We start from the raw sequence: 26,828 nt of genomic DNA on the forward strand, positions 1-26,828 counted from the left end.
TGCCGGATTCTTAAATGTTTATTCACTCCATACTTGAACACAGATGCTTTAAAACACAGGGATTTCTTTCAAATGTCCAGAAGTCCGAAGCGTGTGCTTTTACACGCTTTACCTGCACTTCTGAGGAACTGAAGACTGGATATGAGTTTCTTTCAGATCAGGATCGACGCGTGTGAACGCATGCAGCGACACGACACCACACACACATTCACAAGCTCAAGTCATCATGCACAGAGATGTAGTGTTAGACACACCAGAGCAACCCAGGACGCATTCATCTGATCAAAAACACTGAGAAAAATCTGAAATAGTTTTACTGTTTCAAAAAACTGTTTTCTGTGTGAATCTGTGTTAAAGTGTAATTTATTTCTGTGATGCTGCGCTGTATTTTCAGCATCATTCCTCCAGTCTTCAGTGTCACATGATCTTCAGAAATCATGAAAATATGATGTATTCTGAAGATCATGTGACCCTGAAGACTGCAGTAATGATGCTGAAAATACAGCGCAGCATCACAGAAATAAATTACACTTAAATAGATATTAACTTAGAAAACAGATATTTTAAATCGTAATAATATTTCACAATTTTACAGTATTTTTAATCAAATTAGCTTCTTTCAGAAACATTACAAACTCATAATAACTCCAGACTTTCGACTGGCAGCGTATGAATGTTCCTCAGATAATTCTGTTCTTGTTGATGTACATCTGTTTAGATGATGAGCGTTTGCATCAGGGTTTCAGTGTGAGTTTCTGACCTAAGATCTCTATTCTATTTGAACATTTCAGATGCATTTGCTGACAGTAGTAATCATGGCTAAATCTGTACGAGGTTTGTTAAAGATCACAAGGCAGTAACACAGCTCTCCGAGGGGAAAACACATAGTCCACACATTTCAGTAACACATCCGGATGGGTGCCGCTGCTTTAACACGCACACTTCTTCTCGTTTCCCGCCGCGGCGTCCAGTTTGCTGCTTCCATCAGTGTTGTGTGCGTCCACCGCGGGTTTGTCCACACACTGCTCCATCCTCTTCATCACCAGATCCAGCAGCGTCACCACGGCTTTGTCCACCTCAGCGCCGGTCGCCGCACTCGTCTCGAAGTAGGGAATTCTGGGAAGAGGAGACAAACATCAGAAGATGATCCTGGAACACACATGGATTTATGAGAATCATTCAATCTAAGCAAAGATGGAAACTTGTGTTGTTGTAAAAAAAAAAAAAAAAAAAAAAAAAAAAGTCTATTCTGCTCACCAAGCCTGCATTTATCTGCTCAGAAATATAATAAAAACAGTAATATTGTGTAATATTTTTACTTTTTAAAATAACTGCTTTCTATATGATTATATTCTAAACTGTAATTTATTTGTGAGATGCGCCGCTGAATTTTCAGCATCATTACTCCAGTCTTCAGCGTCTCTGTGTTTCTAGAGCTCTTGAAGCTCCGCCTTCTTTTCCCGGAGCACCAGCTCATTTGCATTTAAAGGGGAAGACACAAAAATGACACGTTTTTGCTCATACTCTAAAAGTGGCAATTTTAACAGGCTATAAGAGATAAAACTTCACAAATACACTTTTGATTACACAAGAGACTTAAAGGTGCATAATAGGTCTCCTTTAAACCTTATTAATAAGAAGATAATGCATTATAAAAATCGAAAAAACAACTAAGCCAGTAAAATATAGTTACATACAATTGAATTTAACATAATAATCAATTGATAATAATTTAAATTAATAATTGATACTTTGGACTTCTGATAAAACTAAAAAGGTATTCATTTAAGGTGACTTTAGATAAAAATGTGCGATTAATCAAGTTAACTCATGACGATTAATCGCGATTAAATTATTTACTCGATTGATAGCCTTTGCATATATATATATATATATATATGTGTGTGTGTGTGTGTGTGTGTGTGTGTGTGCGTGCATGTGTGTGTGTATATCGTAAAGCGAAGCAAATTTATTATAAATAAAATAAAAAAAATAAAAATTAATGACTGAAAAGACTCACCCATATTTGTCCGCTAGTTCCTTCGCTTGTTTCTCCTGGACTTCTCTCTGGTCGTTCAGATCGGCTTTATTACCCACGAGAACAATATCTGGATTCTCACAATACGCGTTCGCCTGGAGCTGACCTACACACACACACACACGGTTTCAGGTTTTCGAGTAAACAAAAGAGCATCAGAATCAACAGCAGATCTACAGACTGAATCTACTGCAGAAATGCATGTGAGGAAGAGGAAGAGGAAGCATGCACTGTAACTAACTCATCCAGTTCCTGACGTTGAGGAAGCTCTGTTGACTGGTCAGATCGAACATGAGCAGGAAACCCATGGCATCCCTGAAGAAGGCCGTGGTCAAACTCCTGAATCTGTGGAGAACAGACCGAGACTTCAACTGAGTTCAGTGCATTTACATCTGATCTCTGAATCATGAGGTCAGAGTTCAGCCAGCAGACATCGATCTGCATGAGCAGATCAAAAATAACCCAAACCATAACAAAAAAAGGTATAGGGAAACAGTGCAAGGATGTAAAAAAAAAATATATATTTTTTTTAAATAAAAAGAATTAGATTAAGATAAATTACATTAAATTAAAATAATAACAATTAAAATATATAATAAATAAATGCATAGATATCACATCGAACAATTGAAAAATTTTACTTCATAGAAAATAATTGTTTTAAATAAATAATAATAATAAAACAAATTAAATAATAATAATATTAACATAAAAATAAGATAATAATTAAACAATAAAAATATATAAAATTAAATATTATTTAAAACAATGTGTAACAGTACATTAGTCATGTAACTTAATATAAACATTTAAAATATTAATAACAATAATAATAACATTACAATACATTCAAATTAAATAAGTAAACAAAAAAATATGAGATTAAATAATACACATAACATTACAGTAATATAGTATTGCTAAATAGGGGAAACATTTTTTATATAACTGAATAGCGACTAAATATGTTCTAAACAATACTTTAAATTGTGATGTAACATCTTAAAAGAGGATTAAGATTCAATTTGAGCTATTTAATTCCTCAATTGAGCTGAATAATGAAAATAACTCTACATCATCGACACTGTTATTGATCTGATCTGAATCCTAAAACACCTAAAACACTTTTCCTGTGTGTTACTGTGAAGCTGATCTTTGAAACAGGTGCCTTGATGTGATCAGGAAAAAGAGAAGAAGAGAATAAGAGAAGAAGAGACACCTCTCCTGTCCCGCCGTGTCCCAGAGCTGCAGGTGAACCTTAAACGTCTTTCCGGTCGTTCCATTGGAGCTGTTCGTCGTATAAACCTGCAGAACAACAGAGATCAGCACCAAACCTGCTCCAGACCAACTTCACACCGTGAGAAATCCACACAGAATCTCTGTTTTGATGCCGATTAAAGTTGAGCGATGCCTCTACGATTCTATAATGTGATATTAATTGTTAAAGTATTTTAAGACAGACATTTTTCTGATGTGTGTAGATTTGCAGATCTGCTACGTTTGGCACGGGTTAATAATCCTGTGCTTATAGAAGAAAGAACAATTAGATTTAAATGAATTAATGAATAAATAAACAAATAAATAAATACAGTACTAAAGTAGGAAAATTGAAGATACTTGATAGAAACGAAACAATTTACATAATAAAGATACAGACAGAAAAAGGTCTTAAAACACATGAAAAAAAAATTGGATTTTGTGTCTGGCAGTAAATTATGATATGCTTAAGGGGGAAAAATACATTAAAACAATAAAAAAAAAAAAAATATATATATATTTAAAAAAAATAATAATGTTATTAGAAACTAAATATTTTAAATGATAATAATGATGATGATGATGATGATAATAATAAATAAATAATCTGAAAGACAGACCGAAAAAAGGTCATAAAACATTTAATAAATCAGTATTTTGTGTCTGGCACTAAATTATGATAAACTCATGGGCGGAAATAAACAAAAACAATTAAAAAATATATATTAAAAAGAAATAAATTAATAAATATAGAAAAAATATATAATGTTAATTATTAAAAACTAAATATTTTAATATTGTATAAATCACACAAAAAAGGTGACTTTAAATGAAAATGATGATGATGATGATGATGATGATAATAATACATTATAAAATTTGAAAGACAGAAAAAGATCATGAAACACCTGAAAAATATCAGGATTTTGTCTCTAAATAATCATATGATTACAGAGGAAATACAATTTTAATTAAAACAATAAAAAAAATATCAAAATAAATAATTAATAAATAATACATATAGCAGTACAGTCATCGGCGGCGCCAGGGGGGGTCTTGGGGGTCTCAAGACCCTGTCAAAAAACGCCTTGACCCCCCATTTGACCCTCCTCCCATATATATATATCCGGGATAAAGATTAAAAAATGTTTCTCTTCAAACTACGCAGAACAATAATAAATAATTATTATTTCGACATTTATTCGTACACTGAACCGAGAACCGTTTCTGTCAGACGCGTCCGATTCGAGAACCGAGGAACTGATGATACTGCGCATGCGTGATTCAGCGTGAAGCAGACCGACACACAGCGCGTCTGAACTGAACTGATTCTTTTGGTGATTGATTCTGAACTGATTCTGTGCTAGTGTTTTGAGCGCGGGTAAACAGAAGGCTTGAATGAAGGGCAATCATCGCCAATGAATTACATCGAGCGCTAAAGAACCGGTGAACCGTTTTTTTTTCCCAACTGGTTTATTGAATCGAACTGTCCGAAAGAACCGATTCGCTTGAGCAACTCCTTTGCCCCTTAAGTGCCCTTTTGTCAAAGCAAAATTTCCTCGAATTTTTTTTTGTAACAACATGCCCTTTTGTGAATGCCTTCCCACGCCCAATCATAATATTAGTACAATTTATGAATAATAATTTAACCGTTAATAAAATGACCCACATGATGACCTTTCACCTTACGACGGCGACCTAATTCGAGCGGGACGATTCGTCACGTCGCACGCGCGATTTTTAATTGCTAGAGGATATTTTCCATAGACAGTAAAATAAATATTTTCTACACCGTGGCAGCTGGTAAGTGGTGTTTCATTCTCAGCGAAGTGATTTGGATGTTTATTTACTTATTATTATTTTACAAGAACGATGTGATGTGAGAACATGCAGATATGTGTGTAGCCTGTAGTGTAGAAGTAACGTTGAAGTTTCACAGGGATTGAGGGATCTGGTCTTTTTTATGTTATTTGACTAAACTATTATTATATTACAGTACTTATTTATTTTTTAACATGTAGAGTGCCTTCAAAATAATTATCACAACATTGGTAAGGCTTATTCAGGTTTTCATATTCTCTGAATTATTATAAAAATAAACAATTCAGAAATTAATTAAAATATAATTATATTCGAAATGTGACGCAAATATTTATTTTTTTCTACAATAGCAACAGTGTTTACAACAGCAAGACCACTTTAGCCTGTAAACTCAATAATATCTCTCTTGAAATAAATGTAAAAATGTCAATAAAAAATGCTGAATATACCTGACATCAAAGTGTAGTGTGAAGGATATTAATAACAAATGTCTCCTGTTATTTGTTTACATTGCGAAGGTGTTCAATTTTAGACAACAACACTAATAATAATATTAATCACTAAATTCCAGTGTATCAGTTTTGTATCAATATTTAAGGTGGACTTATTAAGTGCAAGAGTAGTAGTGATGGTTAAAATAATAGATTAATGCTGAAATGGTAAATTGAGCCTTGTTCCTAGATGGACAGAGAGTGGAAAGTAATAGATCAGATGAGGAGATGGAGATAGAGGAAGAAAAAGAGGGAGATGTAGAGGCACAACAGAGTCTGTAAAGAGCCCATGTTTATGGTTCATGAATATATGATATTATAATGTTTGGAGAATAACGGAGGATCGTTCATGAGCGTGTCAGCCGCTGATTCCTGACGTGATGAGACTCCGTGTCACTGATGATGTGGGCAGCTCTCGTGTGTGTTTCTGAGATCGGATGATTCATACTGAGAGCGTGTTTCAGAAATTCAGGCCTCTTTCTCATTATCCATCTTTTCCAGATCAGCACAGTCTCGTTTTTAGTGGGTGGAAACACACTTTGCACGTCCTCACAGTCACGCACACACACACCTACACACACACACACACACACACACAGTGGAGAGCCGGTGGTCTTGTGTTACTTCGAGTCATGAACATTCATTTCATCCAAAACACTCTGTCAAAGTGAAATTGTTGCGTTCTTAAAATGACAAACTGCAATTCATAACGCAACGCAGCAAGAGTTAAAACTGTTACAACTAAAACTATTATAAATCATTTGTTGATTGAAATAAAATATAAATATTTGATGAAACACTTAAGCTTAAACGAGAATGAAAATTAAAAATGATAAATGTTACCTAAAGTCACCTAAATGAAATCAAATAAAACAGAAAGAAAGAAAGATTAGCAAACAAAAAATGCCAAATGCACAAAACAAAATTACTAAAATTTAAAGTAAAATTGCAATTTATAATGCAACAAAAACAAAAATCTAAAATGCTGCCTTGGCAACTAACTGAAATAAAAAATCAAACACTAAAATAAACTAAAATTACAAAACAAATTAAAGCTAAAAATAAATAAATATATATATATATATGTGTATGTGTGTGTGTGTGTGTGTGTGTGTATTAGGGGTGTAACGATACATGTATTCGTATTGAACCGTTCGGTACGAGGCTTTCGGTTCCGTACGCGGTACGCATTATGTACCGAACGGTTAGTTGGACTAATTAATTACATTTGCAAAATAAATAAAAAATTGTGAAATATAACGATATGCGTTCAACAAGGTAGCCCAATAACCCAAACGACGTAACAGGCAACGCCCCTGACACCCCCGAAGAAAAAAAGAAAACACCATCTTATATGTTTATGTTAGGCTCACTCAGTACGCGCTGAAGGCTCGTTGCAAAATGGCCAATGCGTTTAACAGAACAGAAATAGAAGATCCTCCAATAACCAACAGGTCTGGTGTTTGGGTGCACTTTACCAATCGATCGGGGCATCCAAACAAGCACAGAAATCAAAATGGACTAGTACTGTACTGTGTCGGAATTTCCTGAGCAGTACGATACAATTAACAGGCCTGCACGTTATTAGATAGAATAGGCATAGTGTAGCGCAAATCGTGTTGTATCTGAAGGGCAACGCTGAGCCCAGGGTCCAGCGCCGTGTGTACTGCGTCCTGTGTGAAAGACCCTTTAGCCATTTTGCAACGAGCCTTCAGCGCGTACTGAGTGAGCGAGTGCCTTACTCTGTAGTGGAAAACGCAGGTTTTAAGAACATGCTTAATGTAATTGAGCCCCGTTACAATATTCCTCCACGAGCCCATTTCAGCCAGACCGTAATTCCTGCTTTGTTCCAAAAAACCCTATAGAGAACCAATTGAGTAAAAACACACTCAATATAAAGAGTTATAGAGTTCCATATAAAAAGTTACATCTTTGTATTTGTTCATAACTACTACAACAATATAACATTTTCATTTTTTTTTTATAAGGAGCCGTTTTTGTTTTATACAGTATGCTGCTAAGAAAACACCATAGAAGATGGGTAAAGAATCTCTCCATCATTGTTCAATGTAAAAAAAAAAAAAAAAAAAAAAACATTGTTAGTTTTAATACATTTTTCTTTTTTTTTTAGATCAAGGAAATGTATCTGCCAATTTTTTCTTTTTGCTGTATCTAAAACGTACCGAACCGAACCAAGACACCAGTGAATCGTATCGAACCGAACCGTGAATTTTGTGAACCGTTACACCCCTAATATATATATATATATAAACTGTTGACATTTTTAAATCATGCATTATATATATATATATATATATATATATATATATATATATATATATATATATATATATATATATATATATATATATATATATATACACACTATTAAGTTGCATTATGATCCTTCCTAAAACGAGTAAGATGATTTTATAAAGTCTGATATAAACTTAATACGTTATTTTACTTGACCTGATTCACCGAAATAAATCTATATTTAAACGTATTGTTCTAACATACGGTGTAGATATAGATTTATTTTTGTGAATCAGTTCAAGTTACATATACGTATATATATATATGTCAAAAATATCTCTTGAATGGTTGTAAAAGACAGCAAAGCTTGATCAGACACATCAGCATCTCTATAAACAGTCCCGTCGGCTCAGATCTGCTCGCCACATCTCAGAGATTTGCTCTTTTAATACTGGAGTGTGTGAAGTCCATTGTGTGTGGCTCTTCACACTTTATGATCCACATCAATAAACTTTATCACCCTCACACATACACACACACACACACATACACACACACACACAGACTTATGAGCCAATTACGTGAGGATGGAGGGGTGATCTCACGGGAAACATCAAAGCTCGTAACTCAAACAGAAACAGAAAAACGACAGCATGGACACTAACCACTCTCTTTTCCCTGAAATCGATGCCCACGGTGGTGATGAATTTGGGGTTGAACTTATTGTCGGTGTAGCGGTAGAGAAAGGTGGTCTTGCCCACTCCGGAGTCCCCGAGAGCCAGGAGTTTGATCAGATAGTCGTAATCTCCATCGGTCATAGTGCTGCTGGAGCTGAACCTGCACAACACACAGCATGAGGATATTACAGCAGCCACAATAAATCAAGACAACAAACCCGTGAACATATTCAATACACCTTAACCCCTTCAGGGCCACCGGCCCACAGGTGGGCCAAACGCTCTTTTTTTGTTGTTTTCTCTAGCACTTATTTTAGTAATCATCATAAATTATATATCATTTGAAAGCTAATGAATGATTGGTAAAACCATTTTTAAAATTCTACCATGGAAAATGGTACTTTAAAATATCTTAGTGGTCTCCTCCCCTTAGTGGGTGGAGTCAAGTGTCATATTACAAAATGTATTACGGTCTTTTAGAATCAAAAGTACAAAATGCATATATTTGGAAGGGTCTGAGTCTTAAGATTCCATATTTGGTGGTTAATTTGATAGAAGTAATATTGACAGAAATTTAAACAGAAAAATGCTTTAAACAAAAATTCTACAGAGCTTGGATGGTACCCGGTGGCTGTTTGTGGTATAACACCCTAATTAATATCTCACAGGAGCATATATTTTTTTTTTATATCAACTTCAAATTTGGAACATAACTTACTTAGACATAAGGATTTAATTTTCTATCAATTTCGGATTCAACAATATTTTGTAAAATATTTAAAATAAACAAAAATGGTACAGTGGAATTTCTTTACAGTAAACTTAAACTTCTTGATGCTTTAATATTTTTTAGTGAATACATAGTAATCTGCAGATTGTCTTCTTAAAAAGGAGTCAAACCTTAGGTCTGGATTCCAAAGTTTTCATGAATTTATAATAATAGTGCACTTTCACATCTATTTTGAAATACATGATTTTTTTTTAAAATAAATATTTAAAACAAAACAGCTAATTTATTTTAAGTTAAACGTATTGAACATTAATAAAAACCATAATTGTGTCTTAGTAATACTAAAATAAAACTGGAATTCAAACAATTAATACAAAAATAGAAGACAGAAAAACATAAATAAGATACAATCACTGAAACTGGTAAATTAACTTAAATATTTCATAATAACTTTTGAGAAAAAGAATTACAATTGTTACACAGATACACGCACACATATTTATGTATCTATGCGTGTGTATACACTGATATTTTATACTATTAATACAAATAGTTAGATATTCATTTTGCAAAACAACATTAAGTATTTATAGCTATCTCTCTCTCCCTCTCTCATATATATACATACATATAAGTAAATTTATTTGACTGAAATTACAAAAGAAAACTGTATTTTTCTGTGTGTGTTTGTGTGTTACACAACTCTGCTCGCTATTAAAAAGCCCATATTACTCAACCAATACCACACATCAAGGCCAAAGAAACCAGAAAGAGACAGATTGAACAATATCTCAGTGTGATGGAAGGTCTCTCTCTCAGAAGGTCTCAGGGTCCAGCGGGCCCCAGGGCCGTTTCTACTGTGCTCAAATAATCTCATTTATATGTGTGGGCTAGAGACGCTGCAGTAAACACATCACAGCCCGCAGCAAACGCTCTGCGCTCACACATTCACTAGAGTTCATCAGAGATAGATGAATAGAGCTTCATTCATCTGTGAGCGCCTCGTCCTGCACATGACCCAGTGATCAGCAGATCTGTGGCGCTCGGTCTCTTACACACACATCATCAAATCTTTCACACATCACCGTCTCCTAAAATAAAACACAACACTTGTTCAATCCTGGTTCAATGGATTAAATATATTGGATGGAGCCAGGTTCAAAATTCTTATTTGATTTTGTTTACAAATCAGATTTAAAGGTTTTTATAGAAGGGATTTTGGATTTCTTTTTTTTATCAATCCATAAATCAGTTTTTTTTTCTTCCATTTTTATTTTTTATAATGCTTTAAGGAACAAAATGTCATATAAATCAGAGCAAATAATATATGAACAAACCCCTCAGTAAAAACCTTCAGGATATAGAGAGGAATAAATCTCTAAGTTTTGGTGTATGTTCGTGCTGCTGAAGTGGAGGAAAAAACTCACCACCTTTAAATATATGCATTTTCACAGTGTTTTTAAAGAATAAAGTGTTATATAAAACGGTGTGAATGATATATGAACAAACCCCTCAGTAAAAATCTTCAGAATATAGAGAGGAATAAATCTCTAAGTTTTGGTGTATGTTCGTGCTGCTGAAGTGGAGGAAAAAAACTCACAACCTTTAAATATATGCATTTTACCATGTTTTTAAGACTAACACATTGTATAAATCAGTGTGAATGATAGATCAACAAATCCCTCAGTAAAAACCTTCAGAATATAGAGAGGAATAAATCTCTAAGTTTTGGTGTATGTTTGTGTTGCTGAAGTGGAGGAAAAAACTCACAACCTTTAAATATATGCATTTTTAATGTGTTTTTTAAGAATAAAGTGTTATAGAAATCGGTGTGAATGATATATGAACAAACCCCTCAGTAAAAACCTTCAGGATTTAGAGAGGAATAAATCTCTAAGTTTTGGTGTATGTAAGTGATGCTGAAATGGAGGGAATAATAAAGCAAATAGATAAACTGCAATAAAATAAACACTTAAATGTATATTTTGGATGTTTTCTTTCCAAGTTATGGAAAGCAAAACAACCCAGAATCTCAAAATTGACCAGTGCACGAAAAAAACAATGGTTTTGACTCTAATGTCTTGCCTTGACACAACATGTTTTCTTTTTGTTTTTGGAAAAAATATGACTCAAACGTGCTCTTGACAAATTTCATGAGATTCAATATTTATCTAAGACAGCACAGTTTAAAAAAAATAACAACACAAAAATAGTTATGTTGAGACTACTAAATTAATATTAGAATAAATAATCACAAAAACATAAAAGACACTCTTATTCAAAGTGATGCCAGGAACACACTACATATGAAAACAAACCTACCAATCAGAAGACTAACTCAAACCCACAGGCTGTTAAAGTGTCCTGTGTGTTTATGTTGAAAAGTGTTAATTGACAAAATAGAGAACGTCATACGTCTGTTGTTCACACAATTAGAGCGGAAGACAGAATTTGATATTGATTTCAATGAAAGGTCATGAACATTTGCCAGAAGGGGTGATCATACCACAGGTAGAGTATTTAAGCCCAAAACATCAATGCAACCAATGTACAGTGTGCAGTCACACTGAAAACCATTAGTATCAGTACCTTACAATTTCTTACAAATCTACAAATACAAGCTCAATTATTTGTGCATTCAGTTACAAAAATAAAATTTAAATTATTTGGGAAACATATTGATCTAAGAGAAGTCTATATATGTGTGTGTGTGTGTGTGTGTGTGTGTGTGTGTGTGTGTGTGTGTGTGTGTGTGTGTGTTCATTATGTTGCACGCAGACTTTGTTGCGAAATGCTGTTTGTCGCATTCAATTATGAAATGCATTTTGGTGCATGAAATAACGAAATGCTTTTCAGTGCATCCAATTGCATATTGTATTTTGTTGCAGGCAATTACAAAATGCGTTTTGGTGCATTAAATTACAAAATGCGTTTAGTTGCATGCAATTCTGAAACGCGTTTTGGTGCAAGCAATTATGAAATATGTTTTTACATGCAAATATGAAAAACCTTTTCTTGCATGCAATTGTATATTGCGAAGTGCATTATGTTGCATGCAAATGCAAAATGCACTTTGTTGCATGCAAATGCAAAATTCATTTATTGGTATGCAATTGTGCAATGCATTGTTACATGCAATTGCGAAACGCATTTTGTCGCATGCAAATTGATAAATTAATTTAGTTGCATGCTTTGTGTAATGCATTTTTTTTCATGCAACGTTAATTAGATAAGAATTGACCTGTGCAGACAACTTGGCATTTTTCAGTTGATATTCCAAAAGAAAAATAATTTCCCCAGAGGTGAAGACATCTGACTTAAGATTATAACGAGCAGCAAACAGAAGCAAAAACCAATGTACCATCTGTGGTCAAAAAATCTGTTTTTCTGTTGTTAATAATTGGATTGCACGGTAATCAAATAAGGTTGCACTGACCCAAGAAGACTGAACAATGACAAATTGACTAAAGCTTGAAAAAATAGTCAATCTAACGTGGTTTATGTCTGACCCCAGGCACACTGTGCTCTTCAGACTCTTTCATTCCAAACACAATGTGCATGAGTTCAATAGATTAAACACATGCTCAGTGGAATCAGCCTGAAGTGAATTCAGCAAGGCTTTGGCTCTGTCCTGTGTATTATAGAAACACACATGCAGTCATATAAAACACACACACACACCCCGTCAGCAGGGTCTCTGCGCGACATCTGTATCTGTGCTGGCAGTGAAGCTGTGGAAAGGTTATCTGAGCTGTGAAACGCCCTCAGAAGTCGATGTGTTACACAGGGACAAAATGGGGTCAGAGCCCCCCTGACTCGGTCTGAGCCGGGTCTAGAACAACCTCCCATGAGCCCTGCGGCTGACAAACCCTGAAAATCACACACTAGATTTCTACATTCACTGAAAAAGATGTGTTCACCTGAGCAAAAGACAAAACATGATGCTGGGCTCCGGTTGCCATGGTGTGCTATGTGGTTGCTAAGGGGTTCTTTTAGCAGTGTTATTTTAAGATCATAAATATACTATTATAGTATTTATTAATATTAGTGTTTTCAATTTTCAATTGGTTTAGTAAAATCTAGTAATTTGCTTGCATAGTTGCATTGTTTTTTAGTCTTCTTTTTAGTTTCATTTCTATAAATTTTTAAGTTTACATTTTTGTAATTGTATTACTTCAACTTAACTAAAATTAGAAATGCTGCCTTGGAAACTAACTGAGTGTACCATTATAGTATTTACTAATATTAGTATTTAGAGGTGTAACGGTACGTGTATTCGTATCGGACAGTTTCGGTACATGGCTTTCGGTACGGTGCACGTGTGTACCGAATGACAGAATGCAATATTTTGTTTGCGCAACATAGGTACATTTTCGTGTTTACAAACGAACATATTAAGTGGCGGAAGTTATATATATATATATATATATATATATATATATATATATATATATATATATATATATATATATATATATATATATATATATATATATATATATATTTTAAATATGAGCAGAAGCTGGGATTGGTAATGCTGCACTGTAATCATAGTTATTTATTTATATTTTTGATTCTATTTTATTATATGATATTGGTTTGAGACTGAGAGTATATTATTTAGTGGAGAACTTTGCAGCAGTATTTTATTTCCTATTCTTTTTTTATTTTATATATATTTTATTAAAAAGTATTTTTAAAAAAAAGTGTAAACAAATTGTAAAAAAAAAAGTTTATAGTAATAAACAACCTGCAGTTAATTTTTGCATTTCTTTCCCTTACTGTACCGAAAATGAACCGAACCGTGACTTTAAAACCGAGGTACGTACCGAACCGTGATTTTTGCGTACCGTTACACCCCTATTAGTATTTTCTAATTTTAGTTAATGTTTTAGTAGTTTTGTACTGTGTTTTTGTCCTTTTTCTTTATTTTAAGTATATTTATTTAGTTTTTATTTTTTTGATTTCAGTTTTAGTAATTTTTGTACTTCAACTAAACAAAAATTTGAAATGCTGCCGTGGAAAATTGTTAACGTTTTAGTAATTTTTCACTTCTGTCTAACTAAATATGTCTAAATGTCGATTTAGTTTTTAATGCGTTTTATTACAGTTAAACTACAATAAATTTAGAAACGTTGCCAACTAACTGAATATACTATTATAGTATTTATTAATAGTATTATGTTCATTGTAGTTAAAGCTTTGTTTTACTATTTCTGTAATTTTTAATGTTTATATACAGTTACAGTTATACTGTTAATAATTTGAGTACTGCAACTTTAAACGGAAATTAGAAATGCTGCCTTAACAACTAACTGAAATAAAACATATGTTTATGTTTTTATATTCTATTTTAGTTGATACTTTATGTTAAGCTTGGTTTTTCAAATACTCAACCTTTTTTTTATATATATATTTGAAATATAACATTAAAACTGTTCGGTCTCTGAACACAAAACCGGTATTAGATTGTATTTTGGCATTAAAAGCAGATCAATGGTTTATCAGAAACACCTGGTTAGTAGGAAAATGAGGGAAGGGTTAAAGAAGATGACCTTAAAAACAAACTCAATAAACAAAACCGTGACCTTTGACATCTCAACAGATGCCAGAATGATTTAACAGAACATGCGCATCAGTTCCAGTCAAACCTAACTAGATTGTTTTGGCCAACTTTAATTAGTATTGTTCAGTATACAATGTCTCTCGTTCATTACCTGATCACATGTAGTTAATCGAGTCAAGCTGAAGATTCTAGACCGCTCTGGTTAAAGCAGGTCTAATGCATGACATTTGATCAGACAAACTGTGACATTTAGACAATCTGACGCAACAACGATTCATTCATCTATATCCATAAATGTGCTTTTTAGCAGCTTTTTTTTTTTCAGTTCTGCAACTTATGCAGTCGATGGCTTGGTTTTAAACCAGTTTAACTTCAGAAAAAGATTATCAGCCTTAGAGATGATGGGATAGTCGTGTGATTCCAGGAACAGAGAGTTGGAGAGCAAAGGCCTGTGGGAAAACATGACCTGGATTTCCCAATAATTACAGCATTTCGGATGAATTAGATTCAGTTAGCAGGAGGAGTAGAGATGAAAAAGTCACAAAACAAACCTTTAACTGATGTACTGTGTTATTTGAAGTAATAAAGTTTTTATTTATAGTTCGATTCAGTTGATATATTTTCTGGTTTTTATTATTACCATTATTATTTTTGATATAGTTTTTTTAAATCATTTTAATTTTAGATTCAGTTCAAGTTATTTTAGGTTAAGTATAACTAAATAAAAATGAGAAATGTTGCTTCGGCTACTAGCTAAAATCAGATTTTTTATTTATTTTTTTCAATTAAAGATAATTTTATTTCAAGTAACCCTGACTCATGAACTCGAAGTTTAACCAACATTAAGTCATAAATTAAAGGCATAGTCCACCATAAAAACAAAGAAGTTTATGCAGTTTTTACAAGTAAATACTACTTCAGTCCATCCATTAATTCAATGTTTTATTAGCCATTTCTTTGTAATTATTGATGAATGAAAATGGTTACAAAGTAAATCCTGCACCATTTTTTGTGCATTCCGTGTAATTTGTGAAAAAAAGTATTCTAAAGTCATACGTCTTTGTGTAGAAACACAATAAAAAATTAATAAATAAATGTCCACGGTCTTACAACCTTAAAAATAAAAAGTCCAGCAAAGAACTACTTCCAGTATCAGTTCGTGAACCATTTTTTATCTTAGTGTGAAGAACATTTTACAAATCTAATTTTTTTTTAAAGATTGCATTAAAGGTTCTTCATGGAACCATCGATGCCAGAGAGAGAGAAAACGTTTCATGCTATTGCAACATTTCAAAACCGTAAAAACTCATGTATGGATTAATTTTCACACAAAAGTCTCGACTGTATTTCTGTTATCCTCAAAATCTGATTACTTTCACATGCACTTCCACTCATTTCATCTTCAAGACGTTCAGACTACTGCCCCAGTGCTAAAATAAGCATCGTGAACAAGATTTTACAACCCAACTGAATCAGTCTCAAAAGGTATGCTTTCTTAAGCTGAAAATAATCAACAGCCAATCAACACTTCTTAAAAAACCAACAGCGTTTAGCATTAATCATCTCCAACATGCATCATGTCTAGGACTCGAATGAGACTTTTGAGCTTTAATAGATGAATAGTTGAGCATTTTAAACCTGATATTACATTTAAAATGATCTAGAAGTCACACAAAGCATCGAGAAGGTTATATAAGTGCCGTTTTAAGCACTTTCTGTCGTTGCATGAAAATAGTTTTTTGCTTAATTCTAAGATTAAAAAAAAAAAATGGCAGAAATTGTTAATAAAACAAAAAATGGACAAAATATCTGCGTGCACTGTTAGATCCACAAAAACCCTAAAGCCATTTTTCTGCACTTTTACTGTGAATTAATTTAAACTCAGACGTGGCTAGTAGATTTGACATTAAAAAAAAAAGGAAATGCATTGCTTTAAACATGCAATTTGGAAGCAGAAAGACTGATATTGTGTATTCTTGCAAAACATTCTTTCAAAAATCATTTATTTGCAGTGTACACTGAAACAATGCTGGTCATTTAAAATGGGAAAACACCAAACTAAATCCCTGTAAGTGGTTAAGTGCATTATTTACAGTGAAAATACTTTATAAAGGTCCCAAAACACAGCTTCTGTCCGTCAAAACCATCAGTGCTTAGCTCTAAAACCCAAACCCAGATCTTACCCTGGTGTTTCTCCTCCTGTTCCTGAAGCGTGCCACAGTTAACCACCACAGACCTGATCCCAGTCCAGATCAGCTTCCTCTGCTCTCTGGAGGAGAACGCCTGGACCGTTAGCACTGAAGGCCTGGGGCTGGACCACACACACACACACACACACACACACACGACGGACGGCCATGTGACACGATTAAACCAGCACAACAGATCTGTGTTCCTCCAATGCAACTGGACACACGTTTGCATTCATGGATTTCCCTTTAACAACCAAAGTGATCTGCATTGCATTTTAAAAAAATTATGTTCTTGCATTGGACTAAAGCTTACTGACTTCGCTCACACAGATGAGCACTTCCCAAATCTGAGGTACAATATTCAATATATTCATAATAATACAATATTTTATCTTCATGAAAATTTGCATGAGTAAACTTCAGTGAAATCCTTTTTTTGTCTGTTTTACGTAAGAGATAGTATGCATGTTTTAATGGGTGATATTGTTATTGGTAATGGGTAATCATTGTAGGATCACACAATTAGATTATAATAACAAAGGTAAAAACACACATACCACCTTTATTTTTGCACAAAATCGGTTGTTTTTTTTGTTCTAGATTCCATTTTTTTTTTTTTCATTTTAGATTTTTAATGGTTAATAAAATGTTATTAATCAAAAAGCATGCCTAATTAAGTAAAACCATGAAACCTATATACAATTTAACATCAATTTATTAAAAGTTGAATAATAAATAAATGCATTTTTAGGGCCCTGTGAAATATTTTAATTGTGTTTTATTGTTACCAAATTCTATTGTAAGCATGTCTAATTATTTTAAATGCATAAAAACAACTCAATTAAAAAAAAAAAATAATTTAATTAATTAAATATTTATTTTTCCGGTCATCCATTGAAGACATAAAACAATTTAATTTATCTTTTAATCAAACTCTTTATTTTTTGGCATTTTTGGTGGGTTTACTATTAAATTAAAAAACATGGAAGACTTTTTTTTTTACGTTTAAGTAGTTATTTAAAAACGTAACCAGAACATGATTCAAGTAACTTGAACATAAACACACATAACATGGTGTTAAACATCTTTGCACAAAAGATGCATGAAATATATAATCAAATTGTCTTAAACATGTTTGAAGTACGCTGGAATCCCATTGACTTTTATTGTATAAAACAGAGCGATGATCTCTGGGTGAACGATCCATTTCCAGACAGAAACGCAGCTGAAGACAGCGTTGACGGGGTTAATGTGGTACAGCGATGCAGTGAGGCGAGTGTTAATGCTCTGCTCCACACACACATCACATGCCGTCTCTACAGCTGATGCATTCTGGGTAATGAGATCCAGGAACCTCCCAGTGCTGAGAACTCAATAACAGGTTCACCAGTGCCACAAGAACACTTTATAAGAACGTGGAACGGGATTATGACTGTTTTTGGTAAAACAAACGTGTGTTTTCTGAGATGCAGAAAAAAGACTGAATTTACTGCATTTGGCACGAATTTGGTTGATAAAATCAGCTGTAATATGGACTATAATGGAGTTTAACCCTTGTGGATTATTTGAAGATTATTAGCTGAGGAAAAGAAAGGTTTTTTGTAAATATCATATCGGTCTTGTTTAAAAATACAACACAAAATTCAGAAAGCAATAAAATAGAATTGCTAAAAAAAAATTTTTTTTATAGTTTATTAAATTCTATGTTTTATTGTCTCAATAGATAAGACTTTTTGATTATTACAATTTCATTAAACCGTTAAAACCTGAACAATTCACTGAAATTAAATTAAAACAGTAGACACAGAATATGGGAAAAATAAAAAGGAATTAAACAACAACAAAAAAAAATTTCAGAGGACACTGATAATTTTTTTTAATTTGATTTAAAATTTGAAAGTTTTATGCATTCATTAAATTGATAAATCACAAAACATAAAAAAATCTAAGCTAAATCAAAAGCCACTATTGTTATAAATAAATAAAATATTAAAGTTTATGATTTTTTAAATTAAATTAATTGTCTTTTTGATTATTAAAATGTAATTAAAGGTAAAAAAATAAATAAATAATTCTAAATTCCGGACTGGATGAAAAAGAAGCTCAGCAGAATGTGCCCCTGCTTTCTACACTGTTATTAAGCTCTGAAAAATAAAAATAAAACACCATAACTTTCGTCCAGATGACTCATGCATGAAGTCCTATAATGCTTTACAGAAGGATCAGACCCAAAATTAAGTAGCTTATATGGTGCTTTTGTCCTCTATAGAGCTTGAGACGTTCATTATTTTATTTAATTAGCGGACGCTCGGACATTCTGTTCCACGAATGAAAGCCATGAGAGGGGCATGAGGGGGAGTTTTTTCGAGGTGAACTTCACCTAAAAATGAGACGTGTCCAAACACTCAGGTTTTCACATGACTCTCGACGGCGTCCGAGGGACAAACACAGCCGGAGAGTCACGCAGTCCGTATTACGGAGCAGGAATGTTATTTTTGCATGAGATCCGCACACTATTGTGAGAAAGAAGCACAGCAGCGTGTTTACAGCCGTTAACGTGATACAAGGAGCGTGTGAATCCTCTTAAAACACATCACTGATCATGTGCTCGGCGTACAATTCACTAATACAGACAAAACAATCCGTTTCAACACAGTGTCTTCTTATACTCTACGAGCAAATCAACACACAACACAATAATTACGATTTTTACATTTTCTTCTCACCATGCTTGCATTTTTTTTATTAAAAATACAGTAAAATCAGTAATATTGTGAAATATTATTATTATTTAAAATACCTGTTTTCTATGTGGATATCTGTTAAACTGAATTTTATTTCTGTGATGCTCCGCTGTATTTTCGGCATCATTCCTCCAGTCTTCAGTGTCACATGATCTTCAGAAATCGTGAAAATATTCTGATTTGATGCATAATTATTGGTGCTTAATTATTAATAAAGGTTCTTATTATTATACATGCAAAAGGGTGAAAAATATCAAGGCTTATGTTTTGTATCTACTGTATCCCTGTATGAAATTAGGGCACAGTTCCCTGAAAAATGTATTTGTGTGAAATATTGCTGCTCATAAATCAAACAAACTTTCTGAGATGTAATGTCTAAAATTAAAAAATGCATTAGCTTCTACTTTAGGAAACAGCGGAGACGATCTGTTCAGTTTTCTGTGAAATACCAGACCAGAAGATGATCACAGGAATCATTATTTTCTGTTCGGTATTTATAATGAATATATATCAGTGTTATTTAAATTAATTGGTTTTATATTTATATTTATTTATTTTATTTTTTTGTTTGTTTTCTGTTTTCATTTTCAGTTTTAGTTAAAGTTTATGTAATTTTATATTTGGTCATTTTATCAGTTTTTGTTTTTTATTTCTATATTTTTGTTACTTTTAATTTCAGCTCTCGTTATTTTAGAACTGTACATGAGAAATCTTGCCTTGTCAACTAGCTGAAATTAAATGAGTTACATTTTATTAATAATTTATTTGTTAAAGTTTTTTTAGTTCTATTGTTTTTGTTTTTATTAATTAATAATATTATTTTATTTTTATTGTAGTATAGTATTTATCTTTAGCGTTCAACTGACTCGTCATGTTTTTCATATTAAGGCAACTTTCAAGTCTTCATCTGAAAAATGTAAACATCTAGTATTTTATTTTATGTTTGGCTGATGTTTCTCTGATGAAGACGACACGTTTGAGAGAATCAAGATGCAGATTTTATTCACATTTACTGTATTTAGTAACAAAACCTAATGGCAGCATGGACTACTGTAATATTTCAAGTCCATTTTGTCCTTTTGGAGCCTGACAGATTCAGTCACTGTGAACTCGGTGAATGTAAAAGAGCTGCATAAAGATGCCATTTCATGTGAGTAATTCAACCACATCTGTGATAATGTTCACCAGAGCAGCACAGTATCATCCTGAGAGAGGAAATGCTGATTAACAGTAAAGCGGTTATCTTTTTGGCATTTAACTTCCTGACAGAGAAACTCACACGTGCATGAGCTTTAGAAAGAGAACATGCATCTAATGCACACCATATACAGGTCACATAAATATGTCATTCAACTCTATAAACAAATCCCTTCAACAACACTTCATCATTTCATTTGAGAAAAACTACAGCATCAGATAAACAGAAACTCTGCAAAATAAAAGTTGCATTTAACTTGAAGAAATTATGACATTGTATATCAATGTTTAATTTTTAATTAAGAACATAAAGGAGTTATTATATTTTCACTTGATTCATTTTAAAATTATGATTAAAGTGTTCAATTGTATTACATTATTTGATTAGACATGTTTGATAAATTAATAATTAAAACAATTTAATGAAACATTTAATGCATCCCTTGGAATTTATATAAGAAATATTTTTTTACAAAGTCCCTTTTTCATTTTTCTTTTTTTAAGGGTTTAATATATATATATATATATATAAAAATGTTAACCATTTAATAATATTTTTATTTATTTTTTATTTCTCTTATCATGTAACAAAAATGCATTTAATTTTTTTGAACAAATATTTAAATTGCAATATTTTACTCATATTTCAATAGCAGTCCTTATGTTTTAATATTCATAACTAGTCCACAAACTCGATTTGATTAAGTGAACAGCCCAACTTTTAATTTAATAATCTAAAACTCCATAACATTAAATTTTATATTAAGTTACTTTTTTATGACTGGATACCATTTTTCCGCCCACGTTTTCCAAATCACGTACAATATAGATCCTTATAATAGGTATGATCAACTTTAACATTATGATTTTCTGTAAAGATGCATTATAAGTTAAATAAAAATTGACTTTTGTGCATCTGTGCATGCAAATATTACCCAAAATCCAATGCTATGAAAGAAGGTGTGTTTGAAACAGTATACTCGTTTTTTTTTTTGCATAATAAAAATGCATGCATTTTTGAAACTTTGAATTCAGCAAGATCCTAATGCACACATGCAAATAAAAGCAGCATCAAAAGACATATTTATGAGACGTTGAGTCACAATACCAGCATGCGGTCTTATTAGATACTAAGGAGAGCTCTCTAAAGGAATTAAAAATGTTCCTATCATCATTGAAGCACACAGGTTCAGTGTGTAGCACAAGTACGAAATATGGTGTGCAGCAAAGATGAAATGTGCATTCGGTCGGCAGAAGACAGTGAAGACGTATTTGTTTTAAACCTACACAGACAATAGAAAGAAGAGCAGGGCCTTTAGAGACCACAAGTCCACACAGACTGTGTCTCCTTCAAAGGTCTCTGGCATTTCTTAACGTCTTCAGCCGCATTAATTATTTAGGGCACCCAATTAGCCCTCGTGTGTCCACAGACCCTTAAGAAGAAAACAAACCCCAGACGCTGACGCTACGACAAATGCCAAACCTCGGCCATCACGAATGATTTAAAACGATTACGCTAACATGAGCCCGCTCTAATAGCTTAAATGATAAAAGTGACAGGTCGGACTTTAATAAGTGCAACCTCATGAATTATTAATCAGGAGCTTAATACATAAGAGATGGCGAGGTCCTCGGAGGAGCGTGTGTTTATGAGCGTTAGGACGTGAAAGACAACATCTCCCCGAGGCCTTCACTCGTTTACAGTCGCTGTAGCGCATCTATTAACGCGTTCAGGTTCTTGGCAGCATCTGAAAGCAATTACAGCAAGTGTGTAAAGCCAATTACTGCTGCATTTTTCCAATCAGCGCTGTCACAATTATTTCATGACCTGCTATTCAAAATATCCTCATATGCTAGTTATGCTTTTTTGGTCAATTTAGGAATGTTACATAAAAAAATTTTGCATTTTTAAATCACATGTACATCACAAACTCCATCTCCTCCACAAAATACATGCAGCTCGGAAAAACTACCACGTTTTTCCATGCAACATCTGCATGATCATTTTCAGCATTATCGCTTAAATTGCCAAATTTACACTGCAAAGGTGAAACAGAAGCGGCTCTGAAGTGGCATTTAAGTGTCTTTACACAATTTGTTTAATGCTGCTTAGAGGCGGTATAAATGCCTTTACATAGCTGTACACTTTAATATGAGGGACTGAGGTGAGTCAAAGCCAGCATTATTTAGACTGGCTTTTATGCTGCATTGCATTTTTATATTAAATGTTAAGCAAGCACAGAGCAGCCTTAACTCAGCTTTGTAAAGGCAGCATATCAAACGCTGCAGAACAATTCATGCAATGAACTTTAATACTTATGCCAAAGTTACACTGCAAAGGTGGCACAGAAGCGGGTCTGAAGTGGCATTAAAGTGTCTTTACACAATTTTTTTAATGCTGCTTAGAGGCGGTATAAATGCCTTTACACATTCATTACAGCTGTACACTTTAATATGAGGGACTGAAGTGTGTCAAAGCCAGCATAATTTAGTCTGGCTTTTATGTGGCACTCCCATCTTTATACTGAATTGTAAGCAGGCACAGAGCAGCATTAACTTGGCTGTGTAAAAACATCACATCAAATGCTGCAAAATTGACACATACACACTGAAGTTGATAACTTATGCCAAATTCACACTGCAAAGGTGGCACAGAAGCAGCTCTGAAGTGGCATTTAAGTGTCTTTACACCAAATCATTAATGCTGCTCAGAGGTGGCATAAATACATTTACACAGCAATAACAACTTTACAGTTTAACACAAGGTACTGACTAAGGTGAGTCAAAGCCAGCGTAATTTAGTCTGACTTTAAGCTGTATTGCATCTTTACATAAAAATTTAAGCAAGCACAAAGCAGCCTTAACTCAGCTGTGTGCAGAACAATGCATGCAATGAACTTTAATACTTATGCCAAATTTACACTGCAAAGGTGGCACAGAAGCGGCTCTGAAGTGGCATTTAAGTGTCTTTAACCCAAATCATTAATGCTGCTCAGAGGCGGCATACATACATTTACACAGCATTTACAACTGTAAACTTTAATACAAGGGACTGAGGTGAGTCAAAGCCAGCATAATTTAGTCCGGCTTTAATGCTGTATTGAATCTTTACATTAAATGTTAAGCAAGCACAGCCTTAACTCAGCTGTGTGCAGAACAATGCATGCAATGAACTTTAATACTTATGCTAAAGTTACACTGCAAAGGTGGCACAGAAGCGGCTCTTAAGTGGCATTTAAGTGTCTTTACACATATTGTTCAAATGCTGCTCAGAGGCGGCAAAAAGCATTTATACAACAATTACACACATGTATCCTGTGATACTAGGGACTAAGAGTAGGCATCATTTTTAGTCTGCCTTTTAAGCAGCATTATGTCTTTACACTGAATTTTGAGCAGACAGAGAGCAGCTTTAACCGAGAGCACATCAAATGCTGAAGAACGATGCAAATTAAAGTAAATATGACTGTTTTTATTCTGTACACCCACATTATTTTAACAACGTCATATGCGTTCAGTCTGAGGGTTTTAAATGGAGATCAGCGTGTCTGTTCAGAGCCGCCGGAGGTTTTTGGGGGATCCTGCCGCACAGGTAATGTGCCCAGCGGGGCGGCTCTTCCTCAGCAGCTGGTGAACCCTGTGACCTCTGACCCCTGCGGTGGGGCGCAGCAGGCAGACCTTAGATAATTACCCAGCGAGCAGAGAGACACGCTGGGCTGCAGATGAGGGAGAAGATGCACAAGTTCTTATTGAGTACCAATCTTCTCTCTCTCTTTAACTGCCCGTCTGATAACTAACTGACTGTAGAAGATTTAAAGACGCTTGTATTTGTGTTAAAACACTACTTGAGCTTTAAAGTTGCAGTGCTCTGTTTCCATTGATACCCGTGTTGTGTCTATTACACACTCTTCAGAAGATCAATAACAACAGTGCAAGGCTAATAACAACATTATTACCTGTAATCCAGAACATCAGGCAAACAGTAACGAACGAATCATTCTTTTGAACCGATTCTAATTTATTCAATTTATATGCTTTTTAGACATTTAAAACAACCATTTTTCGCATCATTATTTGGTGCTTTATTAATATAATTGCATATATTTTATATTATTGTGTGATTATGTAAACCAACTACTGAATTGAACCAGTTCACTGAAACCAACTGTCTGAAAGAATCAGTTTGTGAAAAGAATCAGATTTCCCATGTGCATGATGCTCAGGGATTACAGACAGTATTTCCGTAAATAATGATCAGTTTCTTGCACAGACCGATCATTTCTCTTCATAAGACCTCAATATACCGTCAAGTGCCAAGAGTATTCAGAGTTCCTTGATATGCCGTTTTTAATTCTCAAAATCGTGCAGTGGCTGAATTGCATTTTATTAATTGCCACTGTGCACGGTTTAGCTACAAATCTTTTCCGTTCAGCTGAAGAAAAAAAGCCACCTATTTCATTAAACATCACTCGAAGAAAAAAATAAAAATAAATCGCAAATACAGACTCAAAGGCACGATGAAATAAAAAGTAACAACAGATTTTTTATTTTGCACAAAAAGCAATGTAGGGCGGAGTCTTGGTTCCACACACTGGATGATGATTGGATGTTAAGATGTGGGCGTGGCACTCAAAAATGTAGGAATGTGGGCTCGCAGGGGTGGAGTTTATGCACCTAGCAACCACTCACCGAATCATACCAATGTGGCAACAACTTCTGCTCCAACAAACACTCTCTAATTTACTAATTAGACATTTATCTGACTTATTATAATCGATAGATTATTAACAGTCGCATATTACTGTTGATGAGTGGTTATAATCGCTCATAAATCAATCAAACTACCATGAGCTGCTACTATGGTAAATATCCAAAACAACAATCTTAAACAATTATAGGACCATAACACATTTTTTACACTTGAAATCAAGAAGCGACAGACATAATTAATTACATGACAGTAAATGCGAAAAAAAAAAAATAGTATGTAATAATATAGTAGTAAGTAGTAGTAACAGGCATAATAATGTGCTAATACCATACTAAATCCAAAAAAACATGGTAATAATATGGTACAAGTAAAAAATATAAAAAACATGTCTGTAAAACCGAGTTGCCATGCAAGTCCCATGGTAATATTTAATACTTTGCAAGTGAAAATAAGCTATAACAGACACATCAGACCATGTATATGAACAAAAAAGAACACGGAAGAAAAAAAACATGATAGGCCTAGTAGTTATAGCACCATGATAATCATTAAAAGACATGATTAGGGGCTAATACCATGGTACATGTCCAAATGTATTACATGACAGTACCATGGTGATGTTTAATATTTTTTTGCATGGGAATATAAGCAGTGACACACATGATAGAGAGCAAGTACTATGGTAAATAGCGAAAAAACATGGTATTGCATTCTAAAGCCATTATAGAAGTGAAATCAGACATGATTCAGATTGATATGATGGAAACATCACTCGTGCACCATTGTTGGGATGAAGTTGTGATGCTGCGGTGTGTGTCTGGTGACTCAGGCTTCCGTCACACACACACACACACACACACACACGGATTCACAGCAGCACACATGATGATGTTCATAATCATAACACGAGTTTGCACCGGTGATTTACTCACATCTCAGTGACTGACGCTGGACGTGATCACAGGTGTCTCGCGCTCTTCATCATCCTCATCCTCATCAAAGCCCGCCGCCGCTCTCTCCGCTCGAACCGCGCCTCATCCGAACGGGAATCTGCTCAATGAAATGCTCAAACACTGAAGCACACCTCCTCAAGTGTACTAATGAGTGTGTGTGAGGGTCCTGCGCGCTCTCGTGTGGATCTGTAAGCA

General features: G+C 33.8%; 1 protein-coding gene across 3 annotated transcripts; it reads right to left on the reverse strand.

Moving 5' to 3' along the window:
- Nucleotides 1–26,828, reverse strand: LOC127941575 (ras-related protein Rab-27B). 3 transcript variants are annotated; one of them, XM_052536785.1, is made up of 7 exons: nucleotides 26,613–26,828; nucleotides 17,020–17,105; nucleotides 8,529–8,700; nucleotides 3,258–3,343; nucleotides 2,280–2,383; nucleotides 2,021–2,144; nucleotides 1–1,116 (listed from the first exon to the last, which is right to left on the reverse strand). In XM_052536785.1, exons 3-7 carry the CDS (start codon nucleotides 8,679–8,681, stop codon nucleotides 930–932), a joined length of 654 nt encoding a protein of 217 aa, XP_052392745.1. In that variant the 5' UTR covers nucleotides 8,682–8,700; nucleotides 17,020–17,105; nucleotides 26,613–26,828; the 3' UTR covers nucleotides 1–929. The 3 variants fall into 3 exon arrangements, with proteins under 3 accessions (XP_052392745.1, XP_052392744.1, XP_052392742.1); XM_052536784.1 differs by having other exon boundaries at nucleotides 17,020–17,147; XM_052536782.1 differs by lacking the exon at nucleotides 17,020–17,105.

Source organism: Carassius gibelio, chromosome A21, assembly GCF_023724105.1.
Source record: "Carassius gibelio isolate Cgi1373 ecotype wild population from Czech Republic chromosome A21, carGib1.2-hapl.c, whole genome shotgun sequence".
Taxonomy (NCBI): domain Eukaryota; kingdom Metazoa; phylum Chordata; class Actinopteri; order Cypriniformes; family Cyprinidae; genus Carassius; species Carassius gibelio.